Consider the following 23,747-nt stretch of genomic DNA (forward strand, 5'->3'; position numbering starts at 1 on the left):
AACCACTGACCTTCTGCTTAGTGGATGATCTGCTCTACCTCCTGAGCCACAGCCGCCCTATTCTATTCTATTGATTTCTTCTGCTTTCATGCAGCTCATACAGAACTGTGTATGCAGATATCTGTGCTTGCATGTACAGTTTTAGTCGTATTCAACTGAAGCAGCTGTTGCACAGTCTTTCTGTGTGTGTGTGTGTGTGTGTGTGTGTGTGTGTGTGTGTGTGTGTGTGTGTGTGTGTGTGTGTGTGTGTGTGTGTGTGTGTGTGTGTGTGTGTGTGTCTCTCACAGTTTTGCAGGTGGGGGCCAGGTTCCTCTTGATGAAGGGCAGTGTGATGGAAACGAGAGCGTCCTGGAAGATCCTCTTCCTCACTGTGCTGCTGTCATAGTCATATTGCTGCAGGAAGAGAAGGTCAAAGGTCAGTACAGCTGTTGTGACAACATTTCATTTCAAGCTTCACTGCATTAAGTTTCTTACATAACCATTGGAGCAACTTTCCCGCTTCAAATTCAGGTGACTTGAACTAACCAGCTCCAGCAGTTACAATAAACAGTTCAGGTGTGTTCACCTTTGTTTTCACTGAACTGGGCTGAACATAAGGTAATATGTATTGATATTTAATGTAGTGCTTTTCCACAATTACAAAAGTAACATCCAAAGTTCTGCATAATATGGACATAATGAACATAATGTAATTGCATCATCATTAGAGCTTTATGGTGCATTGTTGTTGTTTACACAATAATTAATTTATAATTATGGGAAAAACTATCATCTAATAATTATAACAAAGTTTCTCACAGCTGTAATTGTGTTAATGAAGCAGGATAGTGATTATATCTTTGTCATTATGAACTCGTAATAATAAAATGCTTATATCATATCGTATTAACTAGTTTCCTTTTATTAGAAAATTGGTTTCTTATGAGAATCTTATACTAGTTTCTCATTCTGAGAAAAAGAGAAAATATATGTATGAGACTCATTATCTCATAGTTGTTCGTTCCTCCTGTTTCTTTCATTCAAAACGATCTTATAAGAATGTCTCTCATTTATATATAAATATATAAAATAATCTCCTCAGAAACATTGATCTTCGCCGCAGCATTTGGTTCATTTTCTAGTATCTTCAAATTGTTGATAAAACAAATTCAGCTCATGTAATTTAAACTCCTGTAATTCCAGCATCAGCAGGTTTTGTGTCTTTGTTTTTTTTATAAATGACAAACTGACCTTGAGCACTCTGTGTTTGGCCTTTTCGATGGCAGAGCCGGCGTTGTCTGGGTTGTCCTGGACGGCTTTGTGCAGCAGCTGCTCAAACGTGTAAGCTGCGTTCTCCATCAGCTGAGAGAAACACACAGGAGGACGAGGTCAGATCAGGTCAGGCAGCAGTTTAATGCCCAAAACACAGAGACAAAAAAAACACACACACACAAACAGCTGGAAAATCCAGCAACCTGCCCACTGACTCATCATTAGTCTTTGTAATGTTTCAGCTCTGAAAAGACCGAGTCAGTGTAATGAAGGAACACAATCAGTGTGTGTCATAAATATTGGCTGATGTATTACTGAATCAGAGAATCCCTCCACCCACTCTGTCTGAGCAGAGACACAAAGCTCAGCTGTCTGCCTGAGGGAGGAGAACATGAATGAAATTAATCTGACATGAGTGCTGTGCGTGTGTGCGCGTGTGTGTGTGTGTGCGTGTGCGTGTGTGTGTGTGTGTGAGAGAGAGAGAGCATGTGTACCAGCTGCAGGTCGATCTGGGCGCTGTGGATCACTCCTGTGATGTTTGAGAAAGCAAATCTCTCCTGCAGGTGCTGCAGCTTCTCCTGCAGGGAGCCGATCTTCTGGTAGCAGCTCTGCAGGTTCAGTCTCGACATGTCAGCGAGAGCCTGTGAGACAGAGAGGAGGGCGACAGAAGAATGAGCCATAATACACAGTGAGGTGTCCCGAAATCCAACACAGACACTGGTCGAATGTTTTACCATGATTTATAAAATTACTGATTCCTAAAAGGATGGAGTTTCTGGCCTCAAATGAAGTTTGATTTTAAACTCAAAGCAGTGCATAATTAACGGTGTGTAATGTTCTGCTGTTAGACTTTAATAACTCAAAGATTTTGTGATTATTTTTGTAGTAGATTAACAATATCTCTTAAAAGTTCACAGTCTTCGAGGTGCAAACAAACACAGTAACAACCACACATGATCATCTGCTCACCCTGATTGTTGAGATTTAAAATGTCTGCGTGGTTCTATGACGTGAAGTTGTTTTGGTCGTTTGAGGACGAGGTTGTTCTTGGGTGCTGCGTCAGTATGATCTGCTGTAACCAACCGACCTACCTACCTGTCAAGCCATCTTTCTTTTACAGATCAAACTTCCCTTCATTCACACGTCACAAAAGCCAATATTTTTCCACATAGCTGGATCATGAAAACTAACTGGAAGAAACCACTGCAGGTGCAAAGTCAGTCCTGTTACACCACTGTAATAGTAGAATGTCGAGGTTTGAGTCTGAACTACGGTCTGAACGGATTTTTAACAGAGACAGATCTGCATCTAGATACAGATGAGATCTTTTTTGTTTGTTTTCTGACCATGACACACACTGACACACTGACTCAACTCAGTGTTTTCTGCTGGACTACAGCAGAATTACCTCAAATCTAGTTTCTCATAACTTAAAGGACGACATGTCCACCAACACTAATACATCTGTAATAAACTAATATCAGCCAATATATATCAGCCTGGATCATTTATTGGTCTATCTCCATATTATATTTTATATGTTTAACAGGGATAATACAGATTGTCATTGTTTTGTTAAGAGTGGCAACACAACAGGTGTAATATACAGTAAATACTGTGTCTACCTGAAGCTGATTTGCAGCCTCTGTCCCTGGTTTGGCTTTTCGATTCAGGTTTAAAAAACATTAAGATTGTAAATGTGTGAGTTGGGCTTTTACAGTTAATGTTGTTTCAGCACATACACACAATATACTGTAACTAATAATCACAGGAGCCAGAAGGTAAAAGGAAGAGAAGTGCTGGATCTCTGTTCCCAGAATTCAACCCTGATAGAGACGAGACGGACACTGAGGCTGAGAGCAGCTCGATGCAGAGCAGAGAGATCAGCTTTGATGGGTCAGTCACGCCACAGCCTCTAATTAGGTCATGCCCGTAAGGAAAAATAAATCCCATCATGACAAAATAATTTTTTCTCAGTTCATAATTTAAAGTCACAGGTTTTATTATTTATTTCCTATTATTATATTGGGTTGAAAAACAGCCAGAGGAGGGTAAATATGAACGTAAATATGAACCTTCTTCAGTCGCTCGTTCTCTCTTCCCACCAGGAAGTCCTGACACACCTGGTCCATCATGTTCTCGCTCAGCTGGCGTCCCTCATGGAAACCCGAACTGATCGGCTCCATCAGTTCCTCCAGGACTGAGCCCAGGTACGGCTGGACGGACTCGGAGCACAGCTTCTCCGCCGGCTCTGACACTTTGGCTGCAGAAGGAGATAAAAGCCTTTATTTTTTTAGAAGCAACCTGAACCCATCAGTCCCCTGACAGCAGTGAGTGTCAGTCAGCCCGGAGGATAAGGACGGTACCTCGGACTTTTTCCTCCAGCTGCCGTCTGGAGTTGAGGATCTGGTCCATGTCGGAGTGGATCGTCACCTCTTGCTGCCGCACCGACGTCCGACATTCCTCCTTCAGCGCCGACAGTCCCTCCAACAGATGCTCCTGGATCAGGATGTACGCCGCCTCCACCGTCTGAGTACGATCAGTGCGTTCGTCAAAAACAAGTCATTAAAACCATTTCAAAAATAAACTCCCATTTTTGAATCGAACTCTCATTTTACAGCTACAGCAGATTCATGTATAATACAGGACATGGCCTCCAGCATGAATGTATAATGTGTTTTAGATTTAACTGGGTTAAACTTGTAAACCCATCAAACTGCATAATATACAACGACACATTTACATTTTCTTTTTTTAAATGCTCTTTGTATTAAAACAATATTTCATTTGCATCAGCAAGAAAAAGCAGCAGCAGCAGCTGTTTATAAAGCCGGAGTGTGGCTTCCACATTCCTGCAGATAAAGGTATCATGTAACAGTCTGACTCACAGCGAACCAGACTCTCTTCTTCTCTGTCTTCTTGGCTTTGAGACGAGGCAGCATGTCTTTCTCCAGAGAGGGAAGCAGCTGCTCCATCACCACGTTGGCCATCACCTACAGACACAAAGTGGATCAATTAACCTGTTCCAAGATATCTCAGGTTTCCAAAGCTCAAAGAGACGTTGTCAGATTTCTTGTTTTGTCTGATTAACCTCCTGTGGGTCAAGACCTCCAGGTTCTTTACAGCGACTTTCTCTAAGAATATATTCTGTGTCAGCAGTATATCCACTGAAAAAATAAATCTACTAGATCTAGTTTTGCCTTTATCTGTCAGTTTACAATTATTAACAATAAGTATTTTTCACTCAGTGAATTTGGGCCCCTGAGGGTCTCCTAGTGCGGTTGCTGCTTTGACCAGTTGGTGAGTCAGCCTCGGTCAAATAATCCAAACTATAAAAAAATTCTCAGAGCTGGACCAGCATCAAAACACACATTAATACAGACAGTCACTGGACACATGAACCACAGTTGCATCATTCAAAAGTTCATTAGTATGATATATAAAAAGTCTCATCTCAAGATGTGAAGAAATATTTTCAATAGCAGAATCTAATCACTTAGACGCTCGCCTATGGTCCAACTCACGGCCCAACACATACTGGAATTTAGAAGCTGATACCAGTATTTGTTCAAATAAACTTTAGTTGTTGTTTTCTTTTAATTTAAAAATCATAAGCACATAATGTAAACAAAAAGTTTGATATTGAACGTGTATTTTGTTTTTGTTTTAATTGTCACCTGGATACGTTTGTGTGCAGCAGTTTCTTGTTACTAATCGGCCTCCATATAAACCGATACTGGTAATTAGGGCTGAACAATATGCAAAAAAATAATAATATTGTGATTGCAAAACTGAAAAAAATATAAAAATGATGATTTTCTCAGGTCTGTACCAAACAAACGTGTTGCTTTACGTCTGGAGAAAATGATTTATAAGCCGAGGGCGTCTTTGTAGCAACACAATGCTTCAATTATGGTCTATTGTGACGCATTTTACCTTTTAAAAAAAAATGACAGCTCCTATTTTTCAATTAATTGTTCATGATCGACTCAAATGATAACTACAATCATCCAGCGAAACAATCTGCACACACACACACACACACACACACACACACACACACACACACAAAACACCACTGATTCCTGCCTTCACAGCTGTGGAAATAAAACACAGTGAAACTGTGTTGTTTCTGCTTCCAGCATTTCATTCATTCCATTCATTTCTCAGCTCTGACTCGTGGGCGTGCGTGTGCGTGCGCGCGCGTGTGTGTGCGCACGTGTGTGTGTGTGTGTGCCAGTCATACATGTGCTATGTGCAAGCAAAAAAAAAAAAAACTGCTGGTGAATGAGTGCACTTTGGTATGTATTTTTACTGCAGAAACAACAGGAAATGTCTGACTTATTGCTAAAGCAAATTGACTTTAAATGGTGTGTGTGTGTGTGTGTGTGTGTGTGTGTGTGTGCGCGCGCACGCACGCGCATTGATGAGGGGTGACCTCAGCAAAGCTTCCTGCAGCAACTCAAACTTCCTTTCACCTCCAGCTAATTTTGAGCAAACAATGCGAGCAAGCGACAACACAATGGAGCACTGGTGCTGCCATGATGTGGAAGGATTCCTGCTCTGCACAATGAACGATCAGAGAGGGAGGTGAAAGCGAAAGAAGAAGAAGAAGAAGAGAGTAAAGACGCCGGTGCGAGGGAAACAACAGCTCCTCTCCTCAGCTCTGTCCCTCTGAAAGCCAAAGATTAAAGCAAAGGAGAGTGAGAGGACGTAAATGAGGTGTGACTCTTGAGTCGTACACACCCTTCATGGCAGTGCAGGCTGTAAACAGGACAGTGGAAATGTTTCCGCTGTTCTGTCTCTGAACTCCAGCAGCTTGGATTTGACATGGGACTGATGAAAATCAAGTGTTTAACTTTGAATGTACATATGATGTTTTTTTATACAATATAAAACATATGATGAGTGAAACAATCAGTCAACACCATGACTGAGTGTTTGCACCTTGAACTGCAGTGAACCACTGACAAAGAGATTCAGACAGCCAAGGTTTAGCACATCGCAAACCTAAGGAACCAATCCTGTCAACTTGTGGAGACGGGGGGCGGGGCTAAATGAACCTGAAACCTCGTCAGTACAGAGAGCAAGCGTTTGAATTGGCACAACCACTAACACTGTGTCAGCCATTGGCAGTTACAAGCTAACAAACAACATAAACAGATAAAAGATGCTAACTGATTCTGATTCTGGTCTCAACAGACTCCTCATCTGAGTCTGGGTCTGACTCAGGCTCAAAGATGTTTCCATGTTAACCCTCTGGATGCTCTCTGCTCTTTCACCTGTCAACCTTGAGCAAGCAGGTGGTGGGCGGGGCTCCAGGCCTGATCCAGATTTGTCAATCAGGAAATATGGTTTTCCCACACTTTTTTGTGGGGACCATGTTAAACAAAATATTCATCAGAGCAGAATACTTTTAAAACATGTCTGGAGAGGAACTTTAAAGACACAGACATAAAAATGACATTGCAGGAACTCAGCAGTGAATTCAGAGCAGTGTTTAAAATGCCAGAGATACGCATCAGCGAAAGACGTAAAAACTGAAAACAAACAGCAGGAAATGAAATGATGCTTCTGATATAAATAAAAGAATGACAATCACAGATATCTGTCTCAAGAATTCATGTTTTAGATTCTGTCTGTCAATTTATTTTTCATCCTGTCTCATCATGTCATCCTCAGATTACTTTAAATCAAACCTGTTCCCATGGTCTTAAACTGTGTGTGTTGTGACCACACGCTCTGTTTATATAAAGATCAGTGTGTGTGTGGTACTGTACATCTGACCCGCGCTGCAGGGACCAGCAGAACGACAACATCATCATCATCATCATCATCATCATCATCACTTCAACACTCAGACATCTGTTTCATGAATTCTTCAGTCGTCTCCAGGATCAAGTGTCTGTTTGACAGAGGCAGTTCATCAGCGAGTAAAATGAGTCCAAAGACGCACAAAGAAGAATTCTGGGAATAAAATGTATTTGTCTTTTATTTCTTCTCTTCATTTTTCTTTCATTCAGCAGCCAATCTTTCTGCAGAACACGTGCTTTGTAGTTTAGATTTGATTTCACTTAGTGGGGTTATAATGATTTTAAAGAAATAGTTCCAATACTTCACTGCAAATTCTCACTGTCTGTGTCTGTCTGAGTTTATTGGATCTTATTTCATTGTTTCTATGATTGTAAACAAACATCTGGAAGAGAAACAAAATCTAACACCTGCTACCTCTCCAATTATGCAAAATGAAATTTCATCATTATTTACATCTGCACTAGTACAATAATCATATTCACACACATATTTAACACATTAACACGTATTTGCGCTGAGACACTTTATCTATTCATATGAGGACTGTGTTGAATGTGTGAGAAGCTGTTTCTGTTTAATTACTTTGTTAATTGTGTTTTAAAACCTGACGCAGCAACCAGGAGCAGCACACTACACTGACAACAAAGGTTTTCTATTCTGACCTGTCTGTGTTAAACATCTGTCACAGTTTGCACTCTCATTTCCTTCTTCACCTTTGACCCTCTGAGCTTGCTGTAGTTGTGTGCACAGGTTTCCTGGGCAGTGACGACGATGCTCGTTTACAACCCGACTGCTCCCGTTACTTCACCGGCCGCACTTTGTTGAGCCCAGCTACTGTGTTGGTGAGCACGGTGTCATTACGACTGATGGTGAACATGAGATCCGACTTGTGATGAACCAGCTCTACACAGAAATAAGTGATTATCATCATCAGGACGGGTACGTACCCTGACATCGCTTCCTATCAGCATGTCCCAGGCCTCATATTTGCCTTTGACCTGCCTGTAGAGCTGGATGGCTTTGAGGAAGGCCTGAACTTCGCACGTCTTCTTCTTCAGGAAGTCTGACACAGAGGGAAGAGACAGACACAATAACACATTTAAAAAATTAAAAAATAAATAAATAAGCCGAGTGTAACCCTCTGCGTCGAGTGTGTTCCCTGCGATTCAGAGCCGTGAGTTGACATTTATCAGCCGAATGAAATGTGAAGCTTCATCACGACGCTCGGCCGCTCCCCACATCCTTCGCCACTCCTCGGAGCTGGTGTGGTGAGTCTGTTGCCATGGCAACTGCTGAAACTGGTTCATGTCATTACCACACAACCAGAGCGTGTCTTGAGATAATCAAAGACTGATTCCCGGCAGGATGGAGAGGTTTACAGTTTGGAGTTTCCTCATCAGGAAATTAATCTGCAACTATTTTGATAATTGATGCCAAAACTTCTCTGGTTCCAGCTTCTCAGATGTGAATATTTTTTTCCCCAGTTTTCTGTGACAGTCAACTCAACATTTCTCAGGCTTTTTCACTATTTTCTAACATTTTCATCACGGAATGCTCAATCGATTATTAGAGTAAATAATTGTTAGACCTACTGATGATGAGAACAACCATTGGCTGCAGCCTTACAGAACACAAACACAAACTGACTAAAACAGTTGAGGTTTTAAAACTAGATTCTCTTTAGGACAGAAGCCCTGATATTATTGATACTGTTCTTCAATTCAGTCCTGACACATTTACAATTGATCAGATTATGTAGACCACAATTATTGAATGATATAACGAGTAAACTCTGGGCTGAGGCCCCTGGGGGTCTGTTTGTTCTGTTATTGTCGCAGACGATGGTAAAAGTCGTCTTTTTGTACTCAGATCTACCGTATGTTCTCCCAGTGTCCCACCTTGGTTCTGGTGTCTGATGCAGTCTGACATGATGGAGAGGAAGGCGTCCTGCTTTGCCTGCTGCCTGAAGCAGAAGTAGGAGTCTCTCCTGTAGGGCAGACGCAGGTAGACTGGAAACTGACCTGGCATCCCCGACAGAGGAGGAGCAAAGTCCTCCTTCACATCTGAAACAGAGAACACAAGAGCTTTAACAGAGCAGCTCCTCCGACTGTGTTAAAGGTCGACTGATGTTTTTTCTCCCAGGGCCTGTGCAGCACACACCTGTCAGCAGGACTCTGGTATCTGTGTGTTCGGTCCAGAGTGTGATATCATGACCACTGTTGAAGATATTCATATGCTGCAGAGGACGAACCTTAATGATTTTGGTGATCCTCTGCAGCCACCATCAGGTTAATCATTGTGGTTTTGAGTAAAATGTCTCAGCATGATTTACGGTATGTTACCATATATTTCATTATTCAGCTTTTTTATTGTAACTCTGTTGATGTGTCTTCATGCCACAACCTTTGGCTGCGATTGTCTACGTCTAACAGAGCAGAAGACGCTGCATGACTGACTTCTGAGCTTTCATGTGTGATGTTACTCGGCTCTTTAAATTTCAGTGGCAACAACTGAACCAGATGAGACTTTGATCTCCTTCCATCTGAATAAAAGGCCCTGAGGTCAGGTGGCAGACACACAGTACAAGTCTATGAAACATCTAAATGTCTCTCTGCTGTATTTCAGTCACATGCACCGTTTTATTATTCATAAGTGCAATATACTAGTGGTTTTTTCATTTTTTTTCCCCATTTCAGTTATTTATTATTCTTATTTATACCTATTTTAATGTTTAATACTTCTTTGTTGCAGTGTATTTGTATTACAGTTTTTACTATTCTAAGCCAATGCAGCAAAATTTCATTCAACATGCACCGTTTGGTGTATAGCTTGAATGAATCTATTATTTAAAGTGTTGTAAAGTTTGATTTAATGAAAAAATCTTGCATGCAAATGTTTGTCTCAGGAAAATCTACCAGTAAGCTCCCTGTGAGGCCTTTAGGGAACATACATAAATGGTAGCTTCTACTGAGAGTTTGCGTGTGAGGTGTTTAGGGGACGTCTGTAAATTATAGTGTCTACCGATAATTTTCATGTGTGACCTTTAAGGAGCATATGTAAATTGTAGCTTCTACTGATAGCCTGCCTGTGAGGCATTTGAGGAACATATGTAAATTGTGGTTACTCCTGATAGTCTGCATGCGATGCGTTTAGGGGACATCTGTAAAGTGTAGCTACAGAAATTAACCTGGGGTATGCTCTTCCCCTCGTAAACTGCATGAGTCTCTGCATTCATGCCATTCACATGCTGCGCCACCCACCACCACAACTTAATTCTCAACCTGTGGGAAACACTGCAACATCTCTCTTGGCCACATATTTACACGCTCCTCCTTTGTTGTTCAAATACTCGGACATGTGTGTGCACATGGTGTCACTTATTCATTTTATTAGAGTAAATAGGATGATTAATAAAATGATTATGACGATTGATGAAGCACAATTCTTCGACGGGCTTCTACGCCAGGGTCTAGGATCGCCACTGCCAGTCTACTAGTTGTGTAGAAGCATCATTTTTATGTGACATGGTCGCTACATAAACACACACATGAAATCTTAGTAAAGTCAACGACAGTAAAATCATCATCATCAGGAGGAAGTTGTGGTGGTGGAGGCAGAAACTCTGTTGGCAATGGAGCATCAGAGGAGAAACAATGGGAAGTGTCAGGTTGCAACTGCCGTGAAGTTCACTTGCATGAATATGATTGGACGTTACTGGTCAGGTGAACCAACACTGTGCTCCATCACATGCACTAACAGCAGTGCTATCTGTCCTCTCACATATCTGCATGATGTTACCTCTTCGATTCAGTAATTACAGAGTCCTGAGGAAGTAGAGGTTAGAGAAATATACAGGGAAATAACTAAACCAAATTACTGTGGAGAAACCCACTTGGTATTTACATGGTGTGTGTCTGACAAAACAGATGAGATGTAATGTTTATGTTTTCATTTCTGAGTGAGACTAAAGAACATTTTCCTCCCTCAGCTGTACAACAAGGTTTATTCTATTCTGTTCTCCTGTGTGTAACCTGGTATCATGTGTCTGGTCTTGCTTGTCTCGTTGGGTTAGTTCTGCTACTTGTGACCTGCAGATGAAACAGAGGTCTGAGCTCCTGTACCTCTGCTACGATTGATCACCTGGTAACATTAATATTAAATAAATAGAGCCTTGCAAATAAAACAAGTGAAAAAAAATATGTTTTTAATTTGCATGTTTGGGGCCCACAGTGTCAAAATGGTTCTAAAGAGCAAATTAATTAGCTAGTAACTTAATTCCCCTCGTGCCTTCGACCTGCCGTCTTCAGTCGAGTATTAAACTCAGGTGTGTTGACGAAGGTTAATCCCAGGTCGCTGCAGTGCTTCACAGCTTCTCTGTGTGGGAAACTGAACAGTGAATAAACTGGAACAGCTCGCGCATGTTCAAACGCGCCTGTGTTTGCAGGACAAACCAGTTCTACAGCTGGACACTCATCACCGTGATTTTAAGGAAAATTCCAGTGAAAACTGTGTCATCAAAACACACAGTACCAAGTATCATGACACCACACACACACACACACACACACACACACGCACACACACACCACACACACACACACCACACACACACACACACGCACACACACACACAGACACACGCACACACACGCACACACACACACACACACACACACACACACAGAGACACACACACACACAGACACAGACACAGACACAGACACAGACACTGTTCAGAGTAAACAAGTTCCAGAAGATGAGAAGTGAAGAGTTAATTCTTCCAGCCCAGAAAAAAAACATTTATTTCCACATGGATTCATGGGTTTGATTTTGATATTCAAAGTGTGTGTGTGTGTGTGTGTGTCTCTGCAGGAGCCTCCAGACGGTCCCTGTTCTCATTTAACAAACATCTAAACACTGTTTTTACCAGATTCCTTCAGTCCTCCCACCTGAGCTGGTTTTAGCTTTGAGCACGCGTGGGTGAAGTTTACTGTTCAGAGTCACAGTGGGAAACGATTTAAAGTGTGAAGTGTCGTTTTACACATCAACTGCAGCGCCACGTTATCTTCGGCAATAAAAAGTATCTGTATTCAAATCGGTTACAGTATTTAAAGATATAGATCATGTATGTAGATGTGTATTAAATTCAGAGTCTGTGAATTGATGCTGATGTGATCATGCACAGTGACTCACTAACAGGATGTTACCAGAAATACGTCACACCCCCGGGTGTGGGTGTGGGTGTTGGGGTGGACCCAGATCGTCAGGCTCAGCTTGTGACACTAGTGTGTCAGCCGCTGGCGTTACTGTTTATTGTTCCTGTCTGGCTAGTGTCTGACAAACATGTTGCGGTAATTAAAATACACTAATTAGTCAGAATAATTATAAACAAGAATAATTATATTGCTCTAGTTATATAACTGATGCGCTGCGTTGTGTGTATTATTCTTTATAAAGGCAGGTGGTGACTTCTGACAGTTGTGGGGCATTGTGGGAAAACAACGTTGGCATTAACCATCACTGTTCTCCAGGTGTCAAGTCTTTACTCACTGGTATCATCAGGAAAACAGCGGTCCACCATGGCCATGTAGCGCTCCTCTGTGGTCAGAACAGTGCCCCCTGTAGGCAGCAGCTTGTGGCGCGGAGGAACTCCTTTAACAAAACTCTGACAGAAGAAGAAGAAAAAGAAGACAAAAGGCAGCAACTTTTTATATTCTTCATGGTCTTTTGTAGCTTGTCGTGTTGTTTCGACTGTTTCGACTGTTTCGACGTCACACTCACCTCCAGACTCTCGTGACACTCCAGGCAGTAGTTGGCTCTCACCACCACGTACCTCTCCCTCCACTTCCTGGTGTCGTCAAAGTAGAAGACGCCCTCCTCGTACAGCACCTCTGCCTCCTGAGGAGCCTCCTGCCGATGACACAGACAACACACATGAAGAACAGAATCTGATTTACTGGAATTAATAAGCACAGAGACAAAAACCTGGATATAGCAGAGAAATGTGGTTGTTTGAGTTTAGATCAGTTTGCAGAAGCTACATTAATACAGATGGGGAGCGAACCTGTGGAATTCTTCAGGGAGTGATTTAAAATACCTGCACCTGGGATGAACTTTATTAATCAGAAATCAATGACCCCAGGCAGAGTCGTTGAGAGGAATTACATTTTTCACTGCAGCATCAATTAGTGTGTCGACGAGCGCCAAGCGTAAAGTCAATGGACAGATAAAACAACATCATAAAAAAACAGCATCAGTAACGTTAAATTGAAAAGACAGTTGCATCGATGTTGGGCATTAAAGAGACGAATCGCCATGGCAACAAACAACGTCCTCAACTCCTCAGTGCTGCTCTTCATGAAGAGACTGAACCTCCTGACCTTCCCCTCTGGTTCTCTGACCCATGACGGTCTCCAGAGAATCTGGAATCAGGCCGATAATCGATCCTGCCTTCTTGATCAACTTATTGATCTTGTTCCTGCCGCTCTCCCAACACACAACAGCAGAGGAAAGAAGACCTGGTTGACTTTAAATGACCTGGGACCTCATTCAGTTTAATGTGTAGAGACCAAATAACGCAATACAAATTAACTTGAACCTACTGCCCAATATTTATTTGTTGTGTTTTGTGTTTATTGTAACGTCACAATTTTAATTTCTAATTTTCAGTCCCTCATATTAACCTCTAAATTAATCGTCATTATTGATCTAACTTCTTGTTTCTACTCAAGTTAATCTCCTCTTATTAATTCTTTTTTTTTCCCAAATGCCTTTGTAGCTGTTTTATTATCGATTGTTGTTTTATCGTCTTGTTACTGTACAGCACCTTGAGCTCAAACGTGGCTGGTGCTTGTGAAGAAAACAAAGACAATGAAAAAAGGTCAAAGGTCAGACTAACATATGTAAAGTAGAAATAGGAACAATCATGGAGTTGACAGCTGTTATTATTTCATAATTTAATGACTGGTTTTGATGTTCTGGTCTCTTCATGAGCTCATTCTCTACTGTGTCCTGATTGGATAATTGGGACAAAAGGTAGGATAATAACCTGGGTTTACTTTTTGTTCACGGTTGCTTTCTGTTGCTCTTGTTTTCCCTCAGTTATTTCTGGGTTTAAAAAGGAAGAACGGATTGAAATCATCCCGGGTTTTCTATCAGAGCTTCCAAATTTCATCGTCACTGAGCAGCTGACGTTTTAATCCGTCTTTGTGATTTAGGTGAACTGACACACAGCTGGATGACATCACACCTGCACAAGTGCTGATTGGTGCAGTTCTGGTTATTTTTCCATGAGCAAACCTCTGATTCATTCAGCCAGATTTTAAAGCCCGAACGCTCAGCTGCTGATTTTTGGGTCAGGAACCACGTACCCTCTGTTTGAGCAGCTGCGTGATCTTCTCTTTGTGCTGCTCCAGGTCGTCTTCCACCTGAGAGAACTGGGCCACAGAGAACTGCTTCCTGTAGTACGGACTGAACTCATTCAGCTCGGCCTCGGCCTGGCCTGTGCAAACACACACACACACACACACACACACACACACAGAGTAAACACATCACATTAGACCAACACAGAAAAACGTATTATGCTCGAGGGAAGGTGCTGAATACTGAGCACCAGTCTCTGCCTTGTGGTCAGATTTCACATCAACAATGAGAGAGGGGCTGTGCAAGTGAGGGCGTGTTGCTGCAGGTAAAGGATGAAATATAAACCAGGAAGTCCAGTTCCAAGGCTTTTCAGACACAAAGAGTCACACACATTTTAAACTCACTTGAGCCCAGACTACACATCTGAGGGAGGGAAGTTTAACTTACGTGCACCGAGTCATTTGAATGAATCGACAGCTATTTCGATCAATTAAATGTTGAAGTCAGTGAATCTGATGAATCCGAGTCATTTAAGAACAAAGAAAACATAGTGATGTGATCTGACACCAGCGAGACGACAAAGACTCAGAGGAGCGGGATGTTTTCAGAGACTGAAACGACACAACAGTCCGTCTTCAGTTGTCAGTATTAACATCTTTGATTGTAAAAATAAAAAAATCAATTAACTGTTTGTCCAAAGTTTATTTATATTTTTCATTTGCACAGCTAAGAAACTAATGAGAAACTAATGTGTTCTGGTTCCAGCCTCACCAGTGTTTCTCTCTTTATCATCGTAATCAGTCGGTCAGAGACGCTCAGAACTTTAAACTGGTGTCCTAAGTCTCCTACCTCATTTTATGCAATGTTGATATGACGTATTCAAAGATTTTCATTTTTATTCATTAAAATTTGTTTTTAAAAATACTATTTTAATGTAATCTTAAATGTTCTATTTCTAATGTATTCTCTCTCTGTAAAGCACTTTGAATTGCCATGAGTCTGAGTAATGCTGTATAAATAAACATGCCTTGTGGCTTGTAGCAAGGCTAGCTGTTTCCTCCTGCTTCCAGTCTTTATGCTAAACTAGGCTAAACACGTCCTCATCCACGACTCCAGCTCAGTACTGGACACACAGACGTGAGATTTACCAACATATTAAACTGCTCTCATCTGCATAATGGAGCTGAATTTGCCATAAATGGTCAAAACTTTCTGCACAACGCTGAATTTGCCAAAAGCTTAACACAGGCACACGCACACACACACACACACACACACACACACACACACACACACACACACACACACAGAGCCCTCTAAAAACACAACCTGAGCTCATTTTCCATCTCTTCCTCTGTGCCTGTCTTCCTCCAGCCTGGATAACAAACACCAGATGATATCACACTGTAGCCGAGGTGATCTACGGCGGCCCCCAAGGGTCATGTGAGAACAAAAAAAAAAAGGGCCATTTGCCTACATGTTTGCAATCCGCGGGCATGGACTTGTGAACCGGGAGCACAGATTTCAGATCAGATCACAGAGGCTGCTGTTGCAGTGTCTCTCTGTCCAAAGTGTCCAATCAGACTGACTGTCTCTGTCCAAGTCTCCGAGCATCCACCAGATCCCTCTCACTTCCTGCTTCTCTCCTCAGTCCCTCCTGCGGTTCATCAGCCTACGACTGCTGGCAGCACATTCGCATCATTACTGAGAGAAAAGAAAAAAAACTCTCAGGTTTCGCTCTGTTCCTGCGAAACCAGGCCAGATTCCTGACACGGAGGGATTCAGTTTCTTAGGAAAAACAAAACAAAGCCCAGCACACAGACAGACTAAAGCTTGGTGAAAGTCACCAGAGAAATTCTTTCCAATTTTGCCCATTTTCTGTCTTCGCTCCGCACGGCTGCAGACCACATCACATCCAACAGAGAGAGGAGGAAAAAAAAGATTTAAATGACTATTTACCGAGCTTTAAATGCTCAATATCCACAAACTATTATAGGTAATTCCCTGTGACACATCCTCCACTTAATGGATAAACATGCCTGAGCATGCGGCTGGCTGTTTATTGTCTCTCTAACTGTTCATTCAGTGTTAATGCCGAGGTTCATGGCTCTGTCATTATCACTCTGAGTAGCAGCAGGATGTTTTACAGCGGGGATGATGGCACAGGGCCACGACAACCAGCCTCACATCACTATGGAAACAGATCATGCGGTGCTCCATCACACTGTGTGTCTGGGCTGACGATGTGCAACGAAAACAGAGTCAAGAAATGAAAATACATGTGAGGTTTTATAACTCAGCTACAGAAACAAGACAAACAGAGAGAAAGTCAGAGTTTTATCAGAGTGGATCGCTTCATTTCTACTGTAAATAATTGAGAGCTAATCCATGAATTTGAATGGATTATTATGGGATACCTAATAGATAAGTAATAAATTATCTGAAACCACACAGATTTTATAAAGGTTTATAAAAGTGTAGGAAGGCTTTAACATTCACAACATTCTGTTGGTTTTAAGGGATTTTATCATAAATTTCTTAATTTTTCATTAAAATTCCATCAATTTAAGGAAGATGAAAATAACATTTTAATGGAATTGAATGATATAATGGATTGCAACATATTAAGGTATTAATCATAAACAGATTTTATGATTAGCTTAGTGTTCAGCTTCATAGTCAGGACTTTTAAGAAAAAAAACTGAAGCCATCCTTGAATTCAAAACTAAGAAAAGCTCTTTTCTTTCTTCAATTTGGTCATTTAAGGGGTTCAACATTAATGTAATAACCTTCCTTTTATTAATACTATAATGTTACAATCTTTTAAGGGGAAAAATTAGATAAATGAATGGATTGTAATTCCCTTACAAGCGACCAAATAACACGGAAAGAATCCCTTAATTTATACCCATCTTGAGGGTTTTTTCCCCCTGTAACAGTGTAGATAATCATGTATTAATAACAATTCATGTATTAATTGATTAACACAAAATATGTAGTAATCTTTTAAAATTGCATCTTTAAATAAATAAATAAACAAACATGTTGCAATCCATTAATTTACCTCAAATCTGTGGTAAACTTTTTAAACACCTCCAGTGTAAATTAAGGGGGCCGTTGTGCACCTTTGGAAAAGGCTTTTGAACGTCAGATTTAATGTTCTCTGGGATAAACGAAGAGTATTTGAAAGGATTGTTGTTTCTCAGTGTCAGTGAGCGACAGGGGAGTTTTCTTCATCAGCAGCTGCAGTTCGAAGCTGTTGATGAGGAACCTCAGGGGAACTCCTTGTTTTTTCCTCAGGCCTAAACAATGCAGTGCGTAAAGGTTAGTCAGTCTCTCGTCTCCCCGTTGACCCCGATGAAGACTCCCCCCCCCCCCCCCCCCACACACACACGATCATGTAATCAGAGTGGACATCCTGCTCCCAGTCGTGGGCAGTTTCCATCTCCTGAGTGGCGACCACAGTCTCAACGTGATGCCACAGATTTCTGGCTTTACATAATAATGATTCCACTGAGCTCCTCTCGGTGCAGATTACACAGTTTAAAACAGAGATCACTGGCGTTGGAGAGGAATTGAGCTATTGGAATCAAAATCAGAGGAAAATAAACTTTCATGACTGCAAATCAAATCATCAAATCAAATCAAATCAAACCATCCGATCAGAAGTTTCCCTCTCGTGAAGACGTTCCATCCTCGAGCTCCATTCCTCACCAGTGTCTAGACTCCAGGGGAAGTTTCCTCTCTAACTGGACGGACCTTAAAACTTATGGACCGCTCTCCACGGTGATCCACTTCCTGCCGGGACCTAAGCGCCAAAGTGTATTCCTTCTCTTAATAATAAATTCCATTTCACTTCAAAATTTCTCATCCTCTTTTGTTCCCATTATCAGTCTCTCCTGATTGGCCCAATCAGACCCAAACAGGAAGCAAACACAAACAACACATGCTGCGGGTCAGCTGCAGTTACCGGGACCTGAGTGAACCCATGAAGACCTCCACCCCTGACCTTTCCTCTCCTGACACCATCAGGCTAATCTCGTTCTGAAGGTGGTTCCTTTGTTTCCTAGTGTTTTAGTAAAATCGTCTTTGAGCTTATGAGGTATTGAAGTACTGTTCATGAATTAGAGGGGACCCCCAGGAAGAGTGGCCACTGTTATGGCAGACAGCAGCTCTGATGAGCCGCAAATGATCGTCAGCTCCGCCTGTGGTGCAGAGCCAACAAAAATTCAGAACTGTCAGTCGGCGGCGCACATAACAATTCTGGTTATTGTGTCAACGGCTCAGTGAGCTGATGCTGCACTGCTTCAATAAGGAGAAAACAGATGCATGAAAGTAAAGCACGCTGCATCCCCAGAGACACTAAGACATAAGACGCCACCCAGTCCTCCACAGACACTAAAAGAAAAAGACTCTGGATGCTGCAGTTTACATCAGCGCTCTGACAGCTACACAAGCATTCAGGTTGGAGGTTAACCTTTTTCCAATAAAGCAGAAGCAGTGAGTCACTCGGGGGAAGGATCATAAAAGCAGCAGGTCTCTTCTTACAGACACTGGACAAGGTTTTATATTCTCCTGCTTCAGCTCTGCAGCTCCAAACCCTGAGAGGTCTCTGTGCACAACATTTATTTTATCTGTCAGCCGGTTTCTTCCTTCAGAGTCTCGTTCTGCTGCCAGCCGGTTGACAGACACAAGTTTTCTCTTAAAATACATTCGTCCTCTTCACTAAGTCAAGATGGAGGAGGTAATTCTTCTTCTTCTTCAGTGATTCCTCCTCTGAGTTCATCCCGGTTCACGCTGTTCTCAGTCGATTTGAATGGCCCCTAATCTGATCACCCTGCTGCTGATTATGCAAAACATCTCCAGCCGCTGTTTGTTTAATATATTCTCTATTCGGGTTCAATGGTTATGCAAACACGGAGAGGGAGTCGGAGGAGGGGAGAAATATTCAGACACACCCTTTATGATTATGGTCTCTTAAAGGTGAGTTTTATACAGTAAAGCAAATAAACTTTGGCTTTTATCACAGCTGATCAGACAAAATCAGCACTTCTTAAGGACTGTATGAAATTTACCCAGAAAAGGAGGAGGGCAGTGTATTGTTTCTTTTAGATGAAGAGTGTGTAGTCTATTTTAATGCAAGTCATTTTGTACATTCTGCTGGAAAACCAATTGAGGAACCACTAAAGGATAAAATTACCACATGGGGGTGTCTGTTTTTGTCAGATCCAGCAAACTAAATACCTGATAAATCAATATTTAATAATATATTAATAATTCAGACTCCAGGGGTGGGGTGAATAATACAGCACTTGAGCCTTAAAGCACCCACAGAGCTGCTGCCTGTATGAGCATTTTTATCACTCATTCAGTTGCAGTAATAACCTCTTATTTATTAAAAGCTCTTAAAATGCGGTCTTTGTCATTTTGTCATATTGTAATTTCTCTTGCTGGCTTCTGTGAAAATTATTTTTCCAATTAGATACTAAGTTTTAAAGTGGGGTGTCCACCGTCTTAAACTTCTTTTTCAGTTATTAAATGATGAAACAGGTTTAACCCATTTTCTCTAAATCAAGGGGACAATTAAAAAATGTAATAATACTAAAGAGGATCTCAGCCCTCCCCCATACCCAAATAATTTTCATACGGTCCCTAAGAAAATCAGTTTGGGCTCAGATAACTTGATATTTTATAAACAAAAGAATAAAAGAAATAATCATTAGCTTTTAGTCACAATTACTGCCTTGTTTTTGTAGCTATTGTTGTTTATAGGAACGGTTCTTGTTAATCAGCGTTTACTGTAAACGTTCCAGTGTGAGCCATCTGCCTCCTTTTATCTGCTGGCATGTGTAGAAAAAAAAAAAAAACACTAATAAAACTGAATAATTTGCAAAGTGGTGAACACAGATTGTAAAGATGTAATTTAAAGCCAAACAGACAAAGACAGAAGTGTCATAAAAGCAGCATAACTGGGTAGAAAAATAAACCACAGCAGACAGACCTCGCCTCTAAACACACTCTGTCACATGAAGGCGACACACAAAGGGCAGCAACTGACTCTCAACCTATGTAAACATTAATGTGTTTACATGCACAGCACTAATGTGGTTCGGGCAGTCGTGGAAAGGTGGAGCCATGTTGACTGCAGACTCTGCTTATGTTAATGTTTACTGTAGTCACATTATGCTCATAGCTGAAATAACTGTTGCCACAGTCTGATATGAGAGGTTCTCATGTCTCATTAGTGAAGGGAGTTCCAGCCTATAAAAACTAAAACTGTACTGTGAGAACTGAATGTTGTGTTCCCAGATGGTGACAGTTCATTAATATAATAAAAGCTACTCACCCACTCTTTCCCTGAAGCTGCCAGCTCGTCCAGCGGACTTAAAAATAGCTTCTTTAAGGCTTTTGTTTTGTTTTTTGTTTTTTGGGAAACTTCAAGGGTATTGAATTTTTATGGTTTCATGGTTTAAAACAAAGGTTCAGATGGATGCAGATGGATGCTGGGTAGCCGACTGGAGAGAGGCTGCGAACAAGTACACTACAGACCTTCACTCTCATTTTCTTACATATGGGAAATTTAAAGTTTGAAATTCACCTAAAGCTGGAAGCAGAACTTCAGATGACGGAAACCTACAAAGACTAAACAGACCACACGTTCGGACTGCTCCCACCAACACACACAGATATTTTCATCCGAGAGGCGAACAACTGAACACACAACAACACACTGAGACTATGATAAAGAGTCGAGCCACGAGGTACAATCTGAAACCCTCTCAGCTCAAACTGAACCAGTGTTACAAGTCGTCTTCAGAACAGGAATGATTTCAGCCACCAATAACTCTTAACTAACACACACACACACACACGTGAGTGATGCCGATACTAGTATCAGAAAAGCCTCCACCACTGCCAAAAATACTGGATGGGGTATCTGCGAGTACGTGACTCTATGCACTGAGCCGATACCACGTATAATATTAGTAAACTACTGCCTACACAGGAAGCTGCTGTGCAGCCACAACAACCGTTTTAGAGCTGTGAAGAAGAACTGATTTCTGGTAAATGGTAAGCCGTGTCCCAATTCAGGGGGCCACATCCTTCAGAGGCTGCATCTGAAGACCCACTGTGTCACAGCCGCGCGATCCAAGGCTCTCTTCCTTCTTTTCCTGGGCAACAAAGAATCCAACAGGTGGATTCTTCATGGGCCAACGTATCCCAAGATTCACTGCAAGCTGCTAATGAAAATAACATGGTAGCAAACATCGACAGAGAGGATTACACTTTTAACTGTACACACTGGGTTTCAGCTCAGTTCAGCAGCAACGGTACAATTGCTAAAACCTCAGGTTTATGTGAAAAAAGTTATGTGCTGTCAAGGTTGCTAGGCAACAGAACACAACGGTAAGGGCGGGCACAGCTGGTGATGCACAGCGAAAATTCCTCCGTAGAGCAGACCGTCTCATTTTGGTTAGGCCTTCGTGGTCTACGATGGCTACGGAGGACCACACCTTCATAGACCGCGTCCTCTGAAGCATGTGGCCCCTGAATTGGGACGCAGCTATAGTGTAACGTTAGCCGTTAGCAAAACGCCAACATGTTATACCGGACAGTCCCACCAGCAAAAAGGCAACGTGTACAGGATGCAAAGCTTTTATTTGGAGCGCTAATGCTACTTATATTTATTTCTTTTATGAGTGACAGTCAAATTAGATATTAAAACAAAGATTCTATTAACGCATTAATTCAAAGGTTTAACCTGAGCCATGCCTCACAAGAAAGATCATATCCACACAGGGTCAGTAGTATACATCTGTTCAAATCTTTCTCATGCATTGGTGTCGCACCAGCACTCTGTATCGACCGATACACATGTCTAGGAGTCTGATTCAGTATGAGTGTGTATGTGAGCGTTTGGTATGTGAACTATGAGCTGCAGAGTGATGCAGCAGCTCCACTACATGCCCCTGTTTCACTGGAGAGACCTGCTGCTCCACCTTCAACAGTAATGATGTCAGAGAGCAGAGGATAAAATGTTCTGACTTTAAACACAGAGTACATTCAGGGCTCATTACTCGTGTTTAAGACTTCTTCAGACCTTTTAATCGTGCTAATTAAATAAAGTTCTAAAAGAAAGACAGTTGGAGAAATGAGCTGCACGAATCTCTACGTTGATTTTAATAACAGCATGTCTGGATAATAAATGGATAATAATTTGGGTCTTGAGCAGCATCAAAGTGAGAGATAATCAAGGGAAACATGTAGCAGACTAATTCTATTATGTTATTACTGGAAGTGTTCAGAGATTAACTTCCCTGATCTGGACTTTTCGACATGTTTCACTTCACCTAGTTTTTGGGACATCCTGCTAACACACACAAACACACACACACACACACACACACAAATCAGAGAGGTTTCCCAGTGTTTTATTGCACCGAACCTCCACCTTCAAGCAAAACAAGCACAAGGTGCCATCTCACAGGAAAAGTCAAATATTTAAAGAGTGCAGCTTTTGTTCTGGCCGTCACTTTCATGTTAAGTCAATTCAAGAGGAGATCTAGACACGAACACATCTGACAAACAACTTCATGAGGGAAACCCGGGAACACTCATATTCAGGAACAAGTGGGGCATGTTAAGCTTTGTGCCTACATCCTTCAAACTCATTAATGCCTGAGTTAGCCTGAGGCTTGAACTCACTGACTCCAGTCACCTGCTACATATTTATCTATGGACTATTTTAAGCACACACACTATTTTAAACTGTTTTACACTAGCTACGTTCTACGTGTTTGTTTTCCCAAACATTCCTAACGGATAAATAAAGTTATTTTGAGTTTGAGTTGAAATGCACAAGCATAAATGATGCGTCCAAAAAATTGTGAACTCATCCTTTAATACCTTCAATTGAGACTTGCACAGGCCTTGCAAACACATGCACGGCAGATGTGGCACAGCTAATCAAAAGCACAAACAATAAAAAAAAAAGGTATGAATACACATAAACATCCACACACAAACCAAACACAGCTAAGGTCACCTCACCTGCACCAACTTCAGACCCACTAAAAGTTCAGCTTCCTCTCTGTTACGCTATGCTGAATGAATCTTCCCATAATAATCTGTTGCGTTGTGTGTTTGTTCTTCTAATGAGACGGTCTGGTGGTGAAAATTACCTTAAAATAAATCTTGACTTTGACATGGTGTGAGGAGGATTTTCCACCTTCTGCAGGAAAATGAATCACACTGATCATTCTGGACAGTAAAAATCTTCTTGCATTAAATAAATAATTCATCTCCAGGTAGTAAAT

The 23,747-nt window shown here is 41.5% G+C and overlaps 1 protein-coding gene across 2 annotated transcripts in view; it reads right to left on the minus strand.

The window, feature by feature from the left end:
- niban1a (niban apoptosis regulator 1a) overlaps window positions 1-23,747 on the minus strand; it is a 36,923-nt gene that overhangs the window by 3,744 nt on the left and 9,432 nt on the right. Inside the window, exons 1-12 of one of the 2 annotated variants that reach the window (XM_056377872.1) lie at window positions 15,760-15,893; window positions 14,436-14,566; window positions 12,847-12,975; window positions 12,616-12,730; window positions 8,964-9,128; window positions 8,013-8,128; window positions 4,140-4,244; window positions 3,618-3,780; window positions 3,327-3,514; window positions 1,746-1,892; window positions 1,231-1,341; window positions 286-393 (exon numbers count right to left, since the gene is read on the minus strand). In XM_056377872.1, the coding sequence (XP_056233847.1) occupies window positions 286-393; window positions 1,231-1,341; window positions 1,746-1,892; window positions 3,327-3,514; window positions 3,618-3,780; window positions 4,140-4,244; window positions 8,013-8,128; window positions 8,964-9,128; window positions 12,616-12,730; window positions 12,847-12,975; window positions 14,436-14,566; window positions 15,760-15,769 (1,488 nt within the window). In that variant the 5' untranslated portion in view covers window positions 15,770-15,893. Of the gene's footprint in view, window positions 1-285; window positions 394-1,230; window positions 1,342-1,745; window positions 1,893-3,326; window positions 3,515-3,617; window positions 3,781-4,139; window positions 4,245-8,012; window positions 8,129-8,963; window positions 9,129-12,615; window positions 12,731-12,846; window positions 12,976-14,435; window positions 14,567-15,759; window positions 15,894-23,747 lie in introns of those variants that run through there. The other variant, XM_056377871.1, reaches the window with a different exon arrangement.

This window comes from Seriola aureovittata, chromosome 6 (genome assembly GCF_021018895.1).
Source record: "Seriola aureovittata isolate HTS-2021-v1 ecotype China chromosome 6, ASM2101889v1, whole genome shotgun sequence".
Lineage (NCBI taxonomy): Eukaryota > Metazoa > Chordata > Actinopteri > Carangiformes > Carangidae > Seriola > Seriola aureovittata.